Here is an 18,440-nt window from a genome sequence, read left to right as displayed (position 1 = left end):
TGTGATGTCCATGTATGTTTTATATATTGAAGACATAACAGATCACGCTTAATACTTTCAGCGATTCCACATGTGCAGTTTATGGACGTATTACATATATCCACATCCCATTGCTATATAGCCTGGGGAGAGAAAGTACCCCCAGAGGATGATTGTGGAGATGGAACAAGGAGATTTGTTCATGTGCTGGAGTAAGATGAATTGTGGCATTTTAGGTGGCAAGTGTGGGGGAAGCCATTATCCAGCTGTGGATAGGTCATGGCTCAATACTGGGGATGATTATATCGTTCCGTTTACAAGTGCATAATGAATTAAACTTGCACGGTCGATGCAAAAACAAATTGACCCACATTTTCAACACTACTTCCCCATGCAATCAAAACATGTTGATGAAGCACGAGGCACCAAGAGAGACTTTATAAGGAACCTGACTAGTTTAAAACCAAAAAAGAGGAAATGTCAATGTTTTGAGGCCAGCCATACAATTGTAGCACTTGGGGGGACCTGTCCCTCCTTTTGAGAAATCCATAAACGTGGTAGCTTCACCCTGAGATTTGATGACGTGCCCTGATTATATTATCGGTCCCATTAGTCTCTTGACGGATTAAGAGTGTCGCAAAAGTGATTCATTTCAACAATTCTGCCACTTGGAACCTGTCTATAGTGACTGCAGGTAGGTGGTGCTGGTGGCCCATTGGAGACCAGAAGTAGAAATAATACTGGTAGGAACCTCTGGTTACACCAGCCCACAGGGGATTATTGTGTCCGTCCGTCGTGCAGGGAGGGGCTGGGTGGGGAGGGTGGGGCTGGGTGGGGGGTGGGGCTGGGTGGGGAGGGGCTGGTCACCCCGTGGTGCCCTTATAAAACTCCACGTTTAACCTACTCACGCCGGCTTGTGCCCGCCCTCACAGTCGGGCATATTTGCGGAATACACCACGCCGCCGTTGACCCTGGCCATTGACCGAGCAACCCAACGTTCCTACCAGCTCCCTCCGCAGGAATGTGTTTTGGTGCCACCCGTGGCTGCAGGTAGGGAGTGCTGTTGGCCCAGTGGGGTCATAAGTATAAGTACGTTTTTGGAGCCATCCCTTTCAAATTACAAACTCCTCGTAAAAGGACAGAATAAATATGGACGAGGGATAGTGTTGTAGTGCGACAACAGAAATGTAGACCGAGATCTAGCGATGAGAGAAGATACAGATGAGACTGGGTGAAATGAGAAAGATGCATGCTAAATTAGATGACACAGAAGCATACAAGATACCCAAGACGAATTTATGAGATGTTTATGTTAATCAGTCGTGTGTGTTTATGATTTGAATTATAGCAGACATTTAGTTTCTCTATCTGTTTCGTGAAGTCGTTGCCTCGAGTGTTGTTTGGGGGAATTGGGGCACAACGCGTTTGGTTATGCCGAGCGCCACCACTTGCTGCATCATGAAATTACGTATTTGGTGATACATCGGTGCAACATGCACATGTGTGCATGCATTGCACCCACAAAGGCTCTCAGCCTTGTCCACACTACCAACTCAAAATAAGTGAATTGCGTTGGCAGTGGTGCATAAGCGCACACACATAACAAAAACCCAACAGTCACCAATAACCGCGTTAAAATTATTAAATGTAATATATACTGTTACGGGCGACGTTTCAGGCAAATACCCAAATTCATCATGGCTCATAGACTTTATGTAAATTAAAGATAAATGACGCGTGGAATGAAGGACCGTTTCCCGAAACGTGGCCCGTCATAAACACCGAGTAAACGTGTTATTCGTAAGGCCGCGGCGCTAATGACGAGCCTCTTGCGTGGCGTGCCACCACGCGGCTGCAGGCTTTTCGAGACCACTGCGAATCCACTGAATCGACGATCGATACCACCCAATGTGATTCAGATAGAATCGATTTCTATCGAACTCACATGGAATCGAAATATGAATAGAATTAAAATAACGATTCTTCGAATCGATCCGGACCAACCGAGAAACCCGACGCTTGCCCCAGAGCCAAGCAACCAATGGCAGCGCGCCGTGTCCAGCAAGGTGCCTTCCGATTGGTTCGTCGCGAGGCGCCGTTCACCCAATCAGCAGCACGCACCTTGGCCATCCTACGTCGGGGCGGTGAAGAAGCACGCGAGACGCCGCCACCGCCGCCTCAACAAGCTCCTTGTCCCCCCGCAGCGCCATGAGCTCCATCGGCACCGGCGTAAGCGGCCCTCTCCTCACGCCTCTACCCCTCGCCTGCCCTCTCCGCGCGGCGGCGGCGGCAGCGTGCGCCTTCGAGGCGGCGCGGGGACCCGACTCGCAGTGGCCGCGGCCTGACGCGCGCGATTTAGCCTCGTCATAGCCTCACTGCCTCCCCCCCATTCATACAGCGCAGGTTGAAGAGGGGTTAAAGGTCGCGGTTGTCCCAGTGGTGGAGCAGTTCTAGACCGTGATTGTCCCAGTGGTGGAGCAGTCACAGACCGTGATTGTCCCAGTGGTGGAGCAGTCCTAGACCGTGTTTGTCCCAGTGGTGGAGCAGTCACAGACCGTGATTGTCCCAGTGATGGAGCAGTCCTAGACCGTGATTGTCCCAGTGGTGGAGCAGCCCTAGACCGTGATTGTCCCAGTGGTGGAGCAGTCCTAGACCGTGATTGTCCCAGTGGTGGAGCAGTCCTAGACCGTGATTGTCCCAGTGGTGGAGCAGCCCTAGACCGTGATTGTCCCAGTGATGGAGCAGTTCTAGACCGTGATTGTCCCAGTGATGGAGCAGTTCTAGACTGTGATTGTCCCAGTGGTGGAGCAGTTCTAGACTGTGATTGTCCCAGTGATGGAGCAGTTCTAGACCGTGATTATCCCAGTGATGGAGCAGTTCTAGACCGTGATTATCCCAGTGATGGAGCAGTTCTAGACCGCGATTATCCCAGTGATGGAGCAGTTCTAGACCGTGATTATCCCAGTGATGGAGCAGTTCTAGACCGTGATTATCCCAGTGATGGAGCAGTTCTAGACCGTGATTGTTCCAGTGATGGAGCAGTTCTAGACCGTGATTATCCCAGTGGTGGAGCAGTTCTAGACTGTGATTGTCCCAGTGGTGGAGCAGTCCTAGACCGTGATTTTCCCAGTGGTGGAGCAGTTCTAGACCGTGATTGTCCCAGTGATGGAGCAGTCCTAGACCGTGATTGTCCCAGTGGTGGAGCAGTCCTAGACCGTGTTTGTCCCAGTGGTGGAGCAGTCACAGACCGTGATTGTCCCAGTGATGGAGCAGTCCTAGACCGTGATTGTCCCAGTGGTGGAGCAGTCCTAGACCGTGATTGTCCCAGTGATGGAGCAGTCCTAGACCGTGTTTGTCCCAGTGGTGGAGCAGTCACAGACCGTGATTGTCCCAGTGATGGAGCAGTCCTAGACCGTGATTGTCCCAGTGGTGGAGCAGCCCTAGACCGTGATTGTCCCAGTGGTGGAGCAGCCCTAGACCGTGATTGTCCCAGTGATGGAGCAGTCCTAGACCGTGATTGTCCCAGTGGTGGAGCAGTCCTAGACCGCGATTGTCCCAGTGGTGGAGCAGTCCTAGACCGTCATTGTCCCAGTGATGGAGCAGTCACAGACCGTGATTGTCCCAGTGATGGAGCAGTTCTAGACCGTGATTGTCCCAGTGGTGGAGCAGCCCTAGACCGTGATTGTCCCAGTGGTGGAGCAGTCCTAGACCGTGATTGTCTCAGTGGTGGAGCAGCCCTAGACCGTGATTGTCCCAGTGGTGGAGCAGCCCTAGACCGTGATTGTCCCAGTGGTGGAGCAGTCATAGACCGTGATTGTCCCAGTGGTGGAGCAGCCCTAGACCGTGATTGTCCCAGTGGTGGAGCAGTCATAGACCGTCATTGTCCCAGTGATGGAGCAGTCACAGACAGTCATTGTCCCAGTGATGGAGCAGTCACAGACCGTGATTGTCCCAGTGGTGGAGCAGTTACAGACCGTGATTGTCCCAGTGGTGGAGCAGTCCTAGACCGTGATTGTCCCAGTGGTGGAGCAGTCACAGACCGTGATTGTCCCAGTGGTGGAGCAGTTACAGACCGTGATTGTCCCAGTGGTGGAGCAGTCCTAGACCGTGATTGTCCCAGTGGTGGAGCAGTCACAGAACGTGATTGTCCCAGTGGTGGAACAGTTACAGACCGTGATTGTCGCAGTGGTGGAGCAGTCATAGACCGTGATTGTCCCAGTGGTGGAGCAGTTACAGACCGTGATTGTCCCAGTGGTGGATCAGTCCTAGACCGTGATTGTCCCAGTGGTGGAGCACTCCTATACCGCGCTTTTATCCCAGTGGTGGAGCAGTCAAAGTCCCCTGTTCAAATCTGCAGCTCAAGACACTCATTTTTCCTCTGCCTACGACTACAAAATTAACGCAACCACTGTTTTTGTACGGGTTCTTAAAAGTGTAGTCACATATAGATGCTGTATATATTCCAATTGTATTGTAAGCGACGTTGGGACTGGCCTGTAGGATCGAGATTGGAACAGTCCTGATGTGATTGGTGGTGAGTTCACGTTGAATTCTGTCTCTTGCAGTATGACCTCTCGGCGTCGCAGTTTTCACCCGATGGCCGGGTCTTCCAGGTGGAATATGCTATGAAGGCTGTGGAGAATAGCAGGTACGCTGTGGGCTTTGTTCATACAAAGTGTATGTTTATATATATTTTTTAACGCATGTGTTTTTACATTACCTTTGGGAATCGCCACCGATTGCCATTTAGGGGTATAAATGTAAGTACATTTTACGAAGTTACTGACAGCTGATTTATTTTGTTTAGAATGCATACGAGTAGCTGGTTCATGTACCACATAGAAGGAAGACAAAACCGAAAAAATTAACTGCTTGGAGATACATAAATAGACTGTGTTTTTGGATGTCATAGGTGAGTTTAAAGGTTTATAATGAGAGAAAAAAATACTCAAGTCCTGGCCAGGTAATGAAGTGACATAGTTGCAATTTTGGAAATTAAATATTTGTGAGGAAGCAACATCAACCTAACAATTGGCTTATATTTTGGTTACTTATGTAGGTAGCGTGTTAATTAAATAGACTTTAGAATCATAGGCATGTCTTAATGGCACTCTTGCGATGGCACTCCTATATATTTTAATACAATACGCCAATTAAGTGCTACCACGAGAGTGCTATAATGGCACACCAGACAATAGCACTCCCATGTGTTTGCGGCTTGTAGCGTGTGTTGTTAGATGTCCACCGCTATCCGTTCCACGTGCTGAGAGCTTCTTCAGGAACTAATGGTTCACTGAAGTATCGCCTAGCACGGGTTTGTGAAAAAACGGACATTCTGTACAACACGCGGTACAACCTGAAAACACACAGCTGTAGAGCAAAACTGTGAAACCGTCCCTATGCAGTGGCACACCATTATTATCAAGTAATTTTCTCGTGCAGCTTCAACGTTGCTTTGGACTGTCCGGTCCACCAGTTGCGTCCGTGGGTTGCGTTGTGCAAGTGCGATGCCTGGTCGTATCGCCCGTGTGACTGTGGCGGATGTGCAGCACGGCAGTGGCCGTGCGCTGCAAAGACGGAGTGGTGTTCGGCGTGGAGAAGCTGGTGTTGTCCAAGCTGTACGAGGAGGGCTCCAACAAGCGGATATTCACCGTCGACAAACACGTCGGCATGGTGAGCAGTGTGCACGCTCCTGTCGGGAGGCAGGACCCTACCGGTGCCTGCCTGTTTCACTACTTTTAACGTTGAATGTTTGAAGAAAATTGTACGTATGTTGAACTTCTTTCGCGCCGTACGTAGCCATCCGTGCTCATTTATCACGTGTATGATGGTGATACTCGTGGTATACCGGTTAATCACAATGTTATGTTTTTTTATCCAGGAAAGCCTTGCATAGTTTCAAATAGGCAAGTGATGTTTCAGCCCCACGGAAATTTGTCATTATTTGGGATCACAATTCAAGAATCGATAATTTTCTCATTTTACCATCCCATCTTTAATGTTGTTTGTGTCCACTTTTTGATTGTTCACTTAGCTCAGCGGTGTCAACTTTTTGCATTGAGAGCCATAATAACTAACCTGCTGAGAGCCATGGGTCACAGACATAATAAATAAAGCTGTAGGAGCAAGATGTATGCAGGTATATAAGAGAAATATATATTAGGCGTATTCAGAAGAGAAATGTAAAAAGCAGTAATAGGAAGAGATGAGGCATGGAAGAGAGAGATATATAGACAAAGCAAATGTTTACAGCACAACCCACAAAAGAGCAATCCTCATTCCCCACTGACCTCTACCCCCGGCATCATGTTGGAACTGACCAAGAATGTTCATTTAATTATTTCACACAACTGTGTGAAATTATCAACGTCGTTATATTAATATCAAAGCTGCGGCTAGCTATTTTTTAAGGAAGGTTTGAGCGATGCCACCGGCTTGTTGGAATGAGTTGGCAGCTCGCATGTGGCCCCGTGGGCTTTAGTGAGGACAGCTCTGCATCATCCCTAAGGCAAGTTTAGCATACCGCTTTCTGTAGGTGCATTATTACAAAATTCAATACGTTTATCGTGAGCATAATAATTGGTTTTAATTGATTAATCTGTTCATACATGCCTACTCGTCTCAATACCCCATCACGAGAGTCCTGTATTTGGATGTTAAGACAACTATGTTTTTCGGGGTGTTTTACCTGTGGGAGAACACTGGAGTATCTTGAGAAAGTGCACACACAATAGTTTATAGAGTTCTGCACGTACGGGTCACTGACCATGCTGCCATCTCCTGGCCACTTCGCGGCCCAATAGTTTTGTGTCTTCGTGATCCATCAACCCTGGCCACCATAATCCTGGGTTACAAGTACGTGCCTACATACCTGGCGTGTTTTGATATAACAGTTGAGAGTAGCAAGGTGAGGAGATGTAATTGAAATTTTTTTTCATTTATATGGTGTTTTTATTGAGGCACGCACACAAATCCGGTACAACGCGCCGGGGATTTCTGGGGAGGGGGGGGGACATAAAAACCGCGAAGGGAAGGGAGAGCTTCCTTGCGCTTTGCACGAGTCTCGGAATGGAGAAGAACTTGCTCCATGCCCCCCGCCTTGAGGGGGTCCTCTGATGGGGAGCGGTAGAGTAGGAGTTTGTGCTTTTGGGAGAGGGGGGGGATGTCATTTTATTTTATATTATTGTTTAAACAATTGGCAACAGCTATTTTTGTTCATGATCTGTAGATCTCTTTCCACTCATGTTTACTCGGTTGCTTTATATTAGGGGCATGAGAGTAACGCCCAGTGTTTTCCCCCTACTGTGTCGAGATTCGACGTGGGTTTTGTGTGACGGCCGTTGCCTCCCTCGCTTTGCGCAGGCCGTCGCCGGGTTGCTGGCAGACGCGAGGCAGCTGGCCTCGACGGCGCGTGACGAGGCCGCAAGCTTCCGTGCCAACTATGGGGCCAAAATCCCCGTCAAGGTACAAATTCGCTCTCACATCGCTTCGCTTCCATCGCGAGGCCAAGACGCTCGCACTGTTACTGTGATCCTTATTGCACTGTCATGAAAATTTTTTCCAGGCAGTGATGAATGTTTCCTGTACGGCATCTGTGTGTCTCCACCCCTTCCCCCCCACCACACAATAACCCATGTCTGTGCAGCACCTGGCTGACCGGATAGCAATGTACGCCCACGCCTACACGCTCTACAGCTCTGTTCGACCGTTCGGCTGCAGGTAACAGCTATAAATCATCCAATATTTGCTGCGTCATGTGAACGATTAAAGTTCAGCTTTATTTTTTTTACATTGAAAAAGTGCATTTTAAACAAGTATTGGATGAAACTAAAGATATAAAAAAATTAATCTGAATCATTTTCAACTGGAATAATGATGTCATGATCATTATCGTTACATGACATCTACATAGTCCGGGTGGGCGTTTGGAAGTGGAATGGTATATATATATACATACAGACACCTGCACATGGGAGTGGAACAATATTTATGCTGAAAAATGGTTCGTTCCGCAAGACCATGGCATCCTGTTCTGTCAAGTAGAGCGTCAGCTTGTGCTTACCCTGTTGTCAGCCGATATATTGCTTGTCAAATCAACAAAAAAATACTGAGTCCTAATAACCATGAGTGCAAGCGGTGTGTTACAAAGTGCGCCACCGTCTTCCTGTTTATCGTTAACGTCACATACACCATCGCATCTATTTATATCGACGCTGCCCCGTTGTATAAATCAAGCCGAAGTATTCTTTGACCGGCGAGGGAAGCGTCACGGTCTCGTCGGGCAAGCGAGATGGTTGCGTAAATAATGTGCGACGTTTTTGTTCCTCGCCCGTTTCCGTCGTGCAGTGTGGTGCTGGCTGCATACGAGCTGGACGGCCCGCAGATGTACATGATCGACCCCTCGGGAGTGTCCTATGTGAGTGGTCCCTCCATCTCCCACGTTACTTCGCCTCGTTCATGCACCTCGCCTCATTCTCGCACCCTCTTCACGGCAAATTCAATCCATAGGGGATGGGTCCAGGTCTTGTAAAGCTTTCTCGTATGCCCTCAAGAGTGGAATGGTGATCTTATTGATACTTAGCTTTGTAAAATCTAAATTTTTACCCTGGTGATTCCCCATTCTCCTCTGCTACCCGTGTCTGGAACTTCCTTTGCCCAACCATTAGTGTCGTTGACTCATAGCCTCTCTTCAAGCCCAGACTCAAGACCTTGTTTTCCTGTGCCCATTTATGACTGCCTCTCTTATCACATAAATGTCCTCCGTGCCTGCACTGTGTGTTGAGATGTGGTCGCATTTAGATGCTGTATCAATAAAAATTGTCGTATCGATTCCTACTTCTGAAAAGTGCGTTTGAGTAAGTAAAAAATCAGTCTACCCATTTATGCTCACTATAAGTTAAATTAATCATGCAACATTTTACCAGAGCGTGCCGTTACGTGTGTTTTAGAAGATCAAAACATATGGCTTGGGCCGGATGTGCAGGAGTACTGTATACGTGTCAAACATCGTTTCTTGGCAGGGATACTGGGGCTGTGCCATTGGCAAAGCAAAGCAAGCGGCGAAAACGGAGATTGAGAAACTCCAGGTGAGAGCCTCTGCTACTTCTTGCTCCTGCCGATGATAGCGGTCTCAATGGTATAGCTGACGTGTGTGACATGCAGTGGTTCCCACGTTTCAAGTGTATTTTGTTTAACCGGGTGAGAACTCAAGCCTGTAGGCCGCTAACTACCGGTGGCCCTCTCTTAAGGTCGTGGGAAATGGTCCACGGAACTGTTGCAGATACTGTGATTGAAAGTCCTTTTAATGGAGTAAATTATGTTGTTAGTTCAAGGGGATCTGCGCATTTTTTAAAGGTTTATGACCTACAGATCCAGAAAGCTTGGAAACCACTGCTCTAGTGCAGATCATATTCCCCCTGGGCAGATTGTGTTTTAGACAAAGTAGCATAATAATTACCCTTATGTTTTCATAAAAAGCCACAAGTTATGGGAGTAATACTCACGTGCCAATATTTTTTTTGTATTGAGGGCGCACAGCTGCATCCGTAAGTGCTTATTAACGAAGGCTTTCCAATAAATCCATACTCTCGAATAGAAAACAAGCGTTTAACATAATTGGCCTCTCACGCTTATTGTATTTTCCTGGAAAACCTCTGGCAATGAAATCCCCACGTAATTGCCAGCTACTTGTTCTGCAGACTATTGCGAATGAGACCTCCGTTACCGCCACAGAGGCTTCGAGTTCTGTCAGCGGGCGATTTAGGCATGTGTGACGACGCATGGAAGTTTCAGCGAGGCTGTACTGGCGAGTGCAGTGGTTATGATAATAGGGTTTTCCCCGTTCTGGCAATAAAACAGGTGTTAAGAAGTTAAAACACCAAACTGAAACCTTTGCAAGGAATCATGTCTGCATTAACCACATATACTTGTGGTGAACATGCAAACAAAAAAAGCATGCTCTGACAGTATATGCATTGTCTTTGAAACTGATTGATCCACACCAGAGACAGCTTTCTTTAGAGCCTAGTCTCAGCAGTGTTAGACCAGAGGACGCCAAAAGGCGAACGGCACAAAGACCGTGCAGTGGTGTCCGCACCCAGCAGAGGACGTTGTTCAGCTGTCTTGAGAGCTGCCGCGTGGAGCCTTTGACCTCACGGCTCCTCTGAGCATCCAGTGCTCAATAGTGCAGCACCCACCGCATTTAAATTCACAGCCAGCGTTGTGGCACTTGCAAATGCGAGGCTTTTGCTCTTGATATAAGGGTGGCGCAGCGCAACATTTGTGCCTCGCAACAATTAGTTCCTGGGTTAGATTCTTGACTTGGGTGCCTTTCTGTGTGGAGTTTGTACATTCTGCTCCCACCCCCGTTTGCTCTGATAGCTAATCAAAATAACATGCAATGTAACTGGTATTAGCCAAATATTCCAATGCTGGCAAATTACCTGCAAATTACTCATCTGGGAGAGTGTGTAACATCACCTCCTTTTGAGAAAACGTACAGGACCCTCCAGAGGTTTTCCTGCATAAACAAGCATTATTATAATTGTACAGATGTCACAGTAATTTAGAATTGTGCATGTTGGCTAAAGTACAAAGTATAAAAAATGATGACAGATGTGTTTTCTATGGGTTGCCCATTAAAGTGTTGCGGTTGAGGTGTAGGAGCCATGTGGTGCATAGCAGTCCATTGGCACTGAGTTTTATTTCTCTTGCCAAGGCAGGTGAAGGTTGTTCCAAACTCATTCGCAAGCCATTGGTTCCATCTGTGCATTGGTAGAGTGATTACAGCAATGCCAGTAGGGCAAAGAGCGGGAACCAACAACACTCCCCGGCCAGTGTGGCCAGCGAGGGAAATTGGCTGAATAGGAATACATGAAGACCCTCTCTGCTTGCCATGACGTGCACTATTTATAAATGTATACTTTTAACATGCATTTAAACAGTGATAAAGTCGATCAATCAAGTATGAAATCTATAACGCGCCACGATTCAGCGAATGCCGAGACGAAACCACGGATGGCAGAGAACGAGACTGCACGTGATGGGCACTAGCGATTAAGATGAGTTGCACTAAAGGTTCTGTCCAGTGTGTAAACCGCAGCCGAAAGCGGCGTGACATCACCAGCTCGCGCCCACTCCTGCCAGGTATGGCCGTTCTAGACTTGACATACTTGGCACAATGGATGCGTTTGCCCATACCGTCCCAGCTGGGTGAGTCACGTGCGTCTCGTGCCAGCGATTCGCTCTCGCTTACTCGCCGACGTCCAAGCGTCATGGCAGTGAGGTGGCTGGAATGTGAGAAAAGAGTGTGCTGTGTACAGTGAAATATGTGGTAAAGCACGTGTGTCGGGTTAGCCCGTATGGGGAAACTGCCAACAGGAAGTACTGTGTGCCATAGCCACCGCTCTCACTAGGGTTACTGATCATCACAACAATAGGAACTTTTCTAATTGAATTGTTGCACCAAAATAAGTGCTATTTCTGTGTGGAGTGATTTTGATTGCAAAGGGATTACGTTGAGTTGGAACAGTTTTTGCGGGCTGCCATTTGAGGTTTAGGCACAGGTTATGCTGTAACAACACCTTGCCGGGTCTCACAGAGAGAAGGTAAACGTGTGAAAATGCTGCTGTATCAAGACGTCTTGAGTCTCGTGGCTGATACGGTATTTAGGAGCCGAGCTCCACTACAGCAAGCACCAGAAAACCACCACTAGCAGTGGCAGAGCAAATTCTTGAATAGAATGTGTCACTTGCGCCAGCTGTGCCAGAGATGTGCTTGGCGTGAGCCGAGTGGAGCATTTCACCTCGGGGCTGTGCACGGTGTTGCCAAGCGGTGGAGTGGTCGGAGCGGTTGAGCCGCGCTTGAGAGCAAGTGAGCGGTGTGCGCGCTCCGATCGTCGAGCCGCTGTCCGTTACGCAGCTGTCTAAACTAAAAAAAACTAAACAATTTTTTTTATTTTACCAGGCAAGGCCCACGAGCTGTTTTGCTCTTTTTCAGACGCGACCTGGCCATCACAAATGATAGCTCAATGAAGTGGCTTATCGTGTGTAAATGAATAGCAGCCAAATACTCTAAAAGCGTGATGTTGATTGTCAATTTTGAGGGGAAAACCGAAGAACCCAGAGAAAAATCCACACAACCACGGGAAGAGAGAACATGCAAACTCCAAATATACAGGCGTCAGGGTTCGGATCGAAGCCCACAACCTCCTGTATACCAAGTGAGATAATTAACATCACGACCACCGCAGTCAAGTCTCACTATTCCTGTCTTCTGCAGATGAAGGAGATGACGTGCAAGGAGCTCGTGAAAGAAGTGGCTAAAATGTGAGTACTTGTTTCAGGAAAATGCATACACTTCAGTTCTGATGTGAAAGTTGCTTTTCCAAAGAGTGCTCATTGCTAACGGGAGACTGAGTGTAGTTCAACCAAGTGAATATATTTTTAAGCATTTTCAAATATCGGTTGTTGCTAAGAAGCTTTGTCAAATCTGTTACCCGTTTTTGCAGACTTTAATGTGATTTCTCGGCTTAGAAAATACGCTGCGGCCGTGCTTTCCCTGAGGCATGCTAATGTTTAACCTCCTGATCCAGTTTGGGCATGTGAAATAGTTTCTCATTCAATGTGTATATATATTTTAATTCTCACCGTGGCTCGCATTTAAATCCACGCTCGCTCCAGCCCCCACGTATAGAGCCCTGGTTGTCACCCAGTAGTATTCACCGCTGTGCGACATTTTATTCATGAATTACAGTGTCATTGCAGCACAGATGAAAACCCTAAAACATCTTTGGATAAATAACTTTTCCGATTTTTCTTCTTAATCTAGCTAAATTGTTAACACGGCAAAATTTTCAATATACGCTTCGAATTTTAATCGGTCTCATCACATTAAGAAATGTATGCGGCGTGCAGAAGCAGACTGCGTAACTCTTATTACCGGCCAAAAATAGTGATGCATAAACATGGAAATACATTTCAGTGCTGCATGCCTTCAACGGTTTTGTGAAGTCCACATTGTGTGTGTGCGTGTGTTGCTCCTCTTTGCTGTAATTCATCAAACCAAAGTCCTTACAATTTTACAACAGAGGCGCCTTATACTTTGAAACAACCACAATAATCACGCGCATTGAGAGAATAAAAATACTCTCGTTTCTGGGCATTCTTACTGCCACATTGTCGTCTGTTCCAAGAGGGGGACTTTGACAAACACTGGGCAGCATTCTCGTCAGCAAACGCGCAGCAAATGCACATGTCATCCTGGAGTAGACGTGGACAGCATCATGGCAGGAAAACTGGCAAGACAGCGGAGAAGGGGGGGTGCTTTTTGAAAGGCAAAGTCATAGGCATGTGGATCCAATGAGTAACCGCATGGGCTGGATGATGATGATGACACGCTCGCAAGAGAGCCAGCTTATATGAGAATGACAGTTCAATTCCCACAGCTGCACATTATATCTGTGGGATGCTGCCCAAAGTATACTGCAGTACAAGTTCAAAATTAAAGACTCATAATTTTCAAGCTTTGGATACTGTGCCATTGCCATAATGTGAATTACAAATTTGACAATTTACCACGATAAAATCAGTAAAATAACGGAGGTTTCCTCTGACCAATTATCCTAAAGATACACCTGATCTCATCAGTTCTTGGAAGTTAAGCAGGGTTGCGCCTGGGTAGTGCTTAGATAGGCAACTACCATGCACATCAGGTTGCTGTTGGATGCTGTGGAGCTGCACTGTGGGCATCTGAGCGCTGTGCAGCCAACATCCAGTATCCTGTACTTTCTATGCTCCCACATCTTCATCTCCTCGCATTCAACCCGCGCCGTGTTGGGTGGGGGGCTAAGCCAGTGGTGGATTGACAAAGAGGCTGTGCGCAATGGAGGGTTTTCTTGTACTCTTCATCTTTGGACATTCTGCAAAAAAATCCAATTAACACCAGCAAAACAAAGTGGAAGCTCTGGGACCCACATCAAAGACATGCTTGGCTCCCTGCTGCTAACAGCCAGATTGACTTGTCGTAATTATACCAATATATTGCTTACAAATTCCGCGTGGATGTTAATGTGTGATTTTTTTTTGCCGTAGCCATTTTACATTGTGATTGTCAGAAAATGTAATATGCAGTAGAGGGTGTGCATTTACCCATTGTCATCTAAAATGGCAGAATTTTCACTCATATTTGAGGATTGCTAGTTGCTGTTGCCCTTGGCACTTTTGTGTAAAATATTAATGGTATTGGATGCTAGATCTTTTGTGGGAGAAAGCAGCACTGGGAAATGCTTTGTTATTTTGATATCTTGTATGTAAGGTCCATAATAGGTTTTTTTGGGTTAGGTTGTGTCAATATAAATGTGTCGTTAAACCCGGCACCACCTGATACAGCCAATTAGTAATGCTTTGTCACGTAATCAGAACATGCCAATCTGTTACTAGTACAGCACACCGGTATGTTGGAGAGCAAATCCACAACATTTACAATGGGAGTACGAGGTTTTACCAGTAATTACAATGAACATCATCAGGCGTACAGTCAGATTTGTGGAGAAATCCTCCTGTTTCGACATTTAACGGGTTTAACTAAACATTTATAGTTATGCGATCTAACCCCAAAAAACCTATATTATGGATATTGGTCACGAAAGCCTACGTGTTCAACTTGTATACTAGGTGTTCACCTCAAACATACAGCTTTATCTCCTGTGTGACGAGTTATAATTTACGCATTAGTTGACAGTGTGGTCAAGAATGCACCTCAAACTAGCAGCTTAAACCTTTCTCATTTACAAATTGCTGCGCTGGCAATACTTGCATTAAGAGCCGTTTGCCGATTTGATTAAAGAGGATTATTGGGCGGCATTAGGCTGCAAAAGGCACGGGTGCCTCCGCAGGTTGTGGCAACTGCTCGGAGGTTTCCGCAGCCCATGGCAAACGATCTTAACGTCCGTGCAACAGACGAACACTGACGAACACACTCTGTCTCGCTCTGTCGCAGAATCTACATCGTTCACGATGAGGTGAAGGACAAGGCTTTCGAATTGGAGCTGAGCTGGGTGGGCGAAGGTAAATGCGGCTATACTGTTTGCTCTTAACGCACGTACGGTGCAAAACAAGTTCAACATACATGCATGCATCCGTGGCATCCTAACGGAGGGAGGCGACGATGCTTGCAATGAGTTGGCCGAGTTTTTCACACGTGGTTATTTTCCCCAGTGCGTGCATCATGTTTTACCGAAAGATTTAATCGAGCTTTTGCGTCTTGCATTTCACGTTAAAATCTCTGGGTGTTGTTATCGCCATGTGGTGCTGCATTGGGGGAAACCACGTAATTTTGTTTGACGAATTAGGGTGGTGGTTGATAGTGTCCCACCTCCTTTACGTACACACATTTCCCCGATGTATTCACATATTGCATTGCCATAAATGTTCTAGAGTTTGATGTGCGTTAAATGTTGGTGTGCACAAAATATAAACTAAAAAAGTTTTTAATTAAATTACCTTTGGGAAAGTTCATTTGTAGTTTAAATCTGCATTTATTCTTTTATTTCCTACAATAGTAATGTTTAGCACTAATGAGGGCATAATTATACTCAACCGATTTGGCGTACCAAAGGTGCATTCTCACATGAAAATGTTAAATCATACTTTCTCATCAAGAAGTATCCCAGAGAAATGATATTATCACACACAATGAAAAAGTTATGTGACTGCATTGTAATGCTATGAGTAGTTTTGATGGAGTTGAAACAAAGATATGTTTGTGTTGTTCATATGAAAACGACATTGTGGCCTTGATTTGCAGTGACGAAGGGCAAGCACGAACTTGTACCAAAGGACATTAAGGAAGAGGCTGAAAAGTATGCAAAGGTAGGGTGTTATTTGTTATTTATAACGTTTCCCTTGCAGTGTCGAGTGTTTACAAAGGTATGTTTGCATGCCTCATTAGTTGCACTTGGAGAACACTTCTGAAATCGTGCTTATGTCAACAATTTTACCGTACGAAACGGTACATTATTGTTGGGCCAGTTGCGCTCTGCCGGTGCTGTATTTTGTATTCATTAAAGACGTATTTCCTAGCTGTCAGAAGGATTTGGCAGCAGCGTAAATGCTGAACATTTTTGTAAATTTGTAATCATTTATTTCGTGAAGAATGTTCAGACTTGAACAGTGGTGTGTCTTGCCAGGTGTGCTAGTTTGTATTGTGGAATGTGTTGCTTTTTCCCTGTATGGTGGAAAGACACAACCCAAAATGCAAACAGTGCTTATCTTCTAGATGTCACTCGGCTGCATGACCTGGGCTGGCTGATACAGGGTGGAGGGCTTTAAAAATGAGAGACTTCAACATCATGGATAGGGACTCTTGTCATGGCTATTTTGCTATTTTGTACAGTGTTGTGAGATGCGGTTTTTGCAAGAATGACGCGATATCAAAATGTATTACCATTGTTCACGTTTTGTGAATCACGAAGGGCTTTACCGCACATTTAAACTCTTTGTCAGTGAAGAAGCATCACACTTGGTTGACAAACTCAGGAAACACATTCTAGATACAGTGTGCATATCCAACATGAGGGCAATTTGTTTGCGGTGTCTTCTTTTCTGTTGAGTTATGGTGTTAACTAGTTTGCTGCTGGTCATTCGTTAGTTTCAAGCAGAAATGTGCTTGTTAATGTCTTGGACTTGGCTTCCTGAGGATCGTGTCGGGCAACTAAAGTTGGGATGCAAAGAACTAAGGGGGGCATGAATAGCAACTAATTGATCTTACCATTATCGCCACAAAAAATGCCGTGAATTCACAAGGGGCATAGAGCAGTGGAGAAAGTTGCACATCAATTGAGCTTCACACTTTATCTATGTGTTAAGGTCGAAGTGGCATTGCATCAGTTGCGACGTGCAATGTGGACTGCTAACATATGACCCCCTGTAACAATTTGAAGTCACAAACAGGCCGTGTTGTGACGGGCGTTTCATCCCCCCCCCCACCCCTTGATATGGAGAAAACGTAAACACTATTTTAACGGTTGTCCCCCCCCCTCTCTCTCTGTGCAGGAGTCGCTGGAGGAAGAGGACGAATCTGATGAAGACGACATGTAACGCAGTAATTACATCACCATGCGTGGCACAGACGCACGTGTACTTTCAAGAATTAGGCTTCTCGTGCCGTATTAACGTGTCCCAAATTGCATTGCAGTCAGTGTGGAGAACTCTATCGTGTCCACTGTATATACACCAGAGGTTGGTATGCAGATTTTGCAGCGGCATTTGCTGACTGACCCGTCATTTAATAGGCTGGGAGTAAATTGTCCTAAGGCTCAAAAGTACACGTTTTTGGCGAAAAGCAGACTTAAATTACTGAAATAATTTATGGCACTGTATGCATGGTTTCGTAATCCTGTGTGAATTAGGATTGTGTATATGGGATGCACAGATCAGGTTTGCTTTAGCTGACGTGTTGCCAAATACGCAGCTTGTGTGCACACCGCACATTGCGTATCTCTCGTGTGGTAGGATATTGTACCAGCATTTTACGGGACTTGATGGAAAACAATGACTTTAGAAGTTTATTTGGGGAAAAAACACCGCTTTTGTTACAATAAAGAAACAGTAAATTGTGCTGGGTTGTGTAAGTGTGCACCTTTACTGATTTGTAGACTTGTACTTGAATATTTGAAAATTACGAACATTAAAACGATAGTTTTTCATTTATTTGTATCAGTACCAGTCACTTCGCTGTTGCAGTAAAGGCAAACATCAACTATCAAACAGCAATAAGAACAATTCCAACAATGTACTACCAACAGCATTTTATCTTTTTGGCTGTAGATATACCCAGGTTAACAATGTGGAGCAGAAGCCAACCGCGTGCTATAACCACGTGACATGTCCCAGACTCCATCCTGTGGTACAATCTTACTCGACTTTAAATCTTGTTGCCCCTAAGTTTCCCGCAAATTACAAAAAGCTCCAACTTTCCCCATGTAAACCAGCTGGTGCAAATATCCGTGTATTGCACTGCACTACTGGTGTTTTTGGTCATTTTGTTTATGGGCGATTTGAAAAGTCTGCGTGTAGTCAGGTTGACAAAACATGCACAATGCAGAGGACCCGTTGTCTTGTCACGCTTTGAAACGAGTATTAAACCAGGCTGTACTTTCACTTATGCGGTTGGTGTCAAATATCCCACTGGCAAACCATTAGAATAAATGTTTAATTTGTACCACGTTCAATGTTCACCACCCACTGACAGTGCAACTTCAAGGCAGTTAAAATTATTATTCCACTTGTTTAACCAGAAGAGCCGCACGGAAAGGTCAAGTGGCACAACAATTGATCTTTGTTGAGGTTGCGAAGCAGACTACTGCCCTTTGCAATGAGGCCAACATGTTTCATGTATTTCTCGTACAAGGGCAGCGTCCCTTTGGAAGAGATATCCTTTACAAATGTTCCATGGACTCGCAC

General features: G+C 46.0%; 1 protein-coding gene across 1 annotated transcript; it reads left to right on the top strand.

Moving 5' to 3' along the window:
* Positions 1-2,078: 2,078 nt before the first annotated feature.
* PSMA3 (proteasome 20S subunit alpha 3) lies at positions 2,079-17,595 on the top strand. Its single transcript, XM_078596563.1, has 11 exons — positions 2,079-2,208; positions 4,545-4,627; positions 5,529-5,652; positions 7,342-7,443; positions 7,625-7,698; positions 8,326-8,395; positions 9,000-9,065; positions 12,259-12,305; positions 14,977-15,044; positions 15,784-15,848; positions 17,031-17,595. Exons 1-11 carry the CDS (start codon positions 2,188-2,190, stop codon positions 17,073-17,075), a joined length of 765 nt encoding a protein of 254 aa, XP_078452689.1. The 5' UTR covers positions 2,079-2,187; the 3' UTR covers positions 17,076-17,595.
* Positions 17,596-18,440: the final 845 nt, after the last annotated feature.

Source organism: Lampetra planeri, chromosome 7 (assembly GCF_965212315.1).
Source record: "Lampetra planeri chromosome 7, kcLamPlan1.2.h2, whole genome shotgun sequence".
Lineage (NCBI taxonomy): Eukaryota > Metazoa > Chordata > Hyperoartia > Petromyzontiformes > Petromyzontidae > Lampetra > Lampetra planeri.
This window is presented reverse-complemented; position numbering and strand designations above follow the sequence as displayed.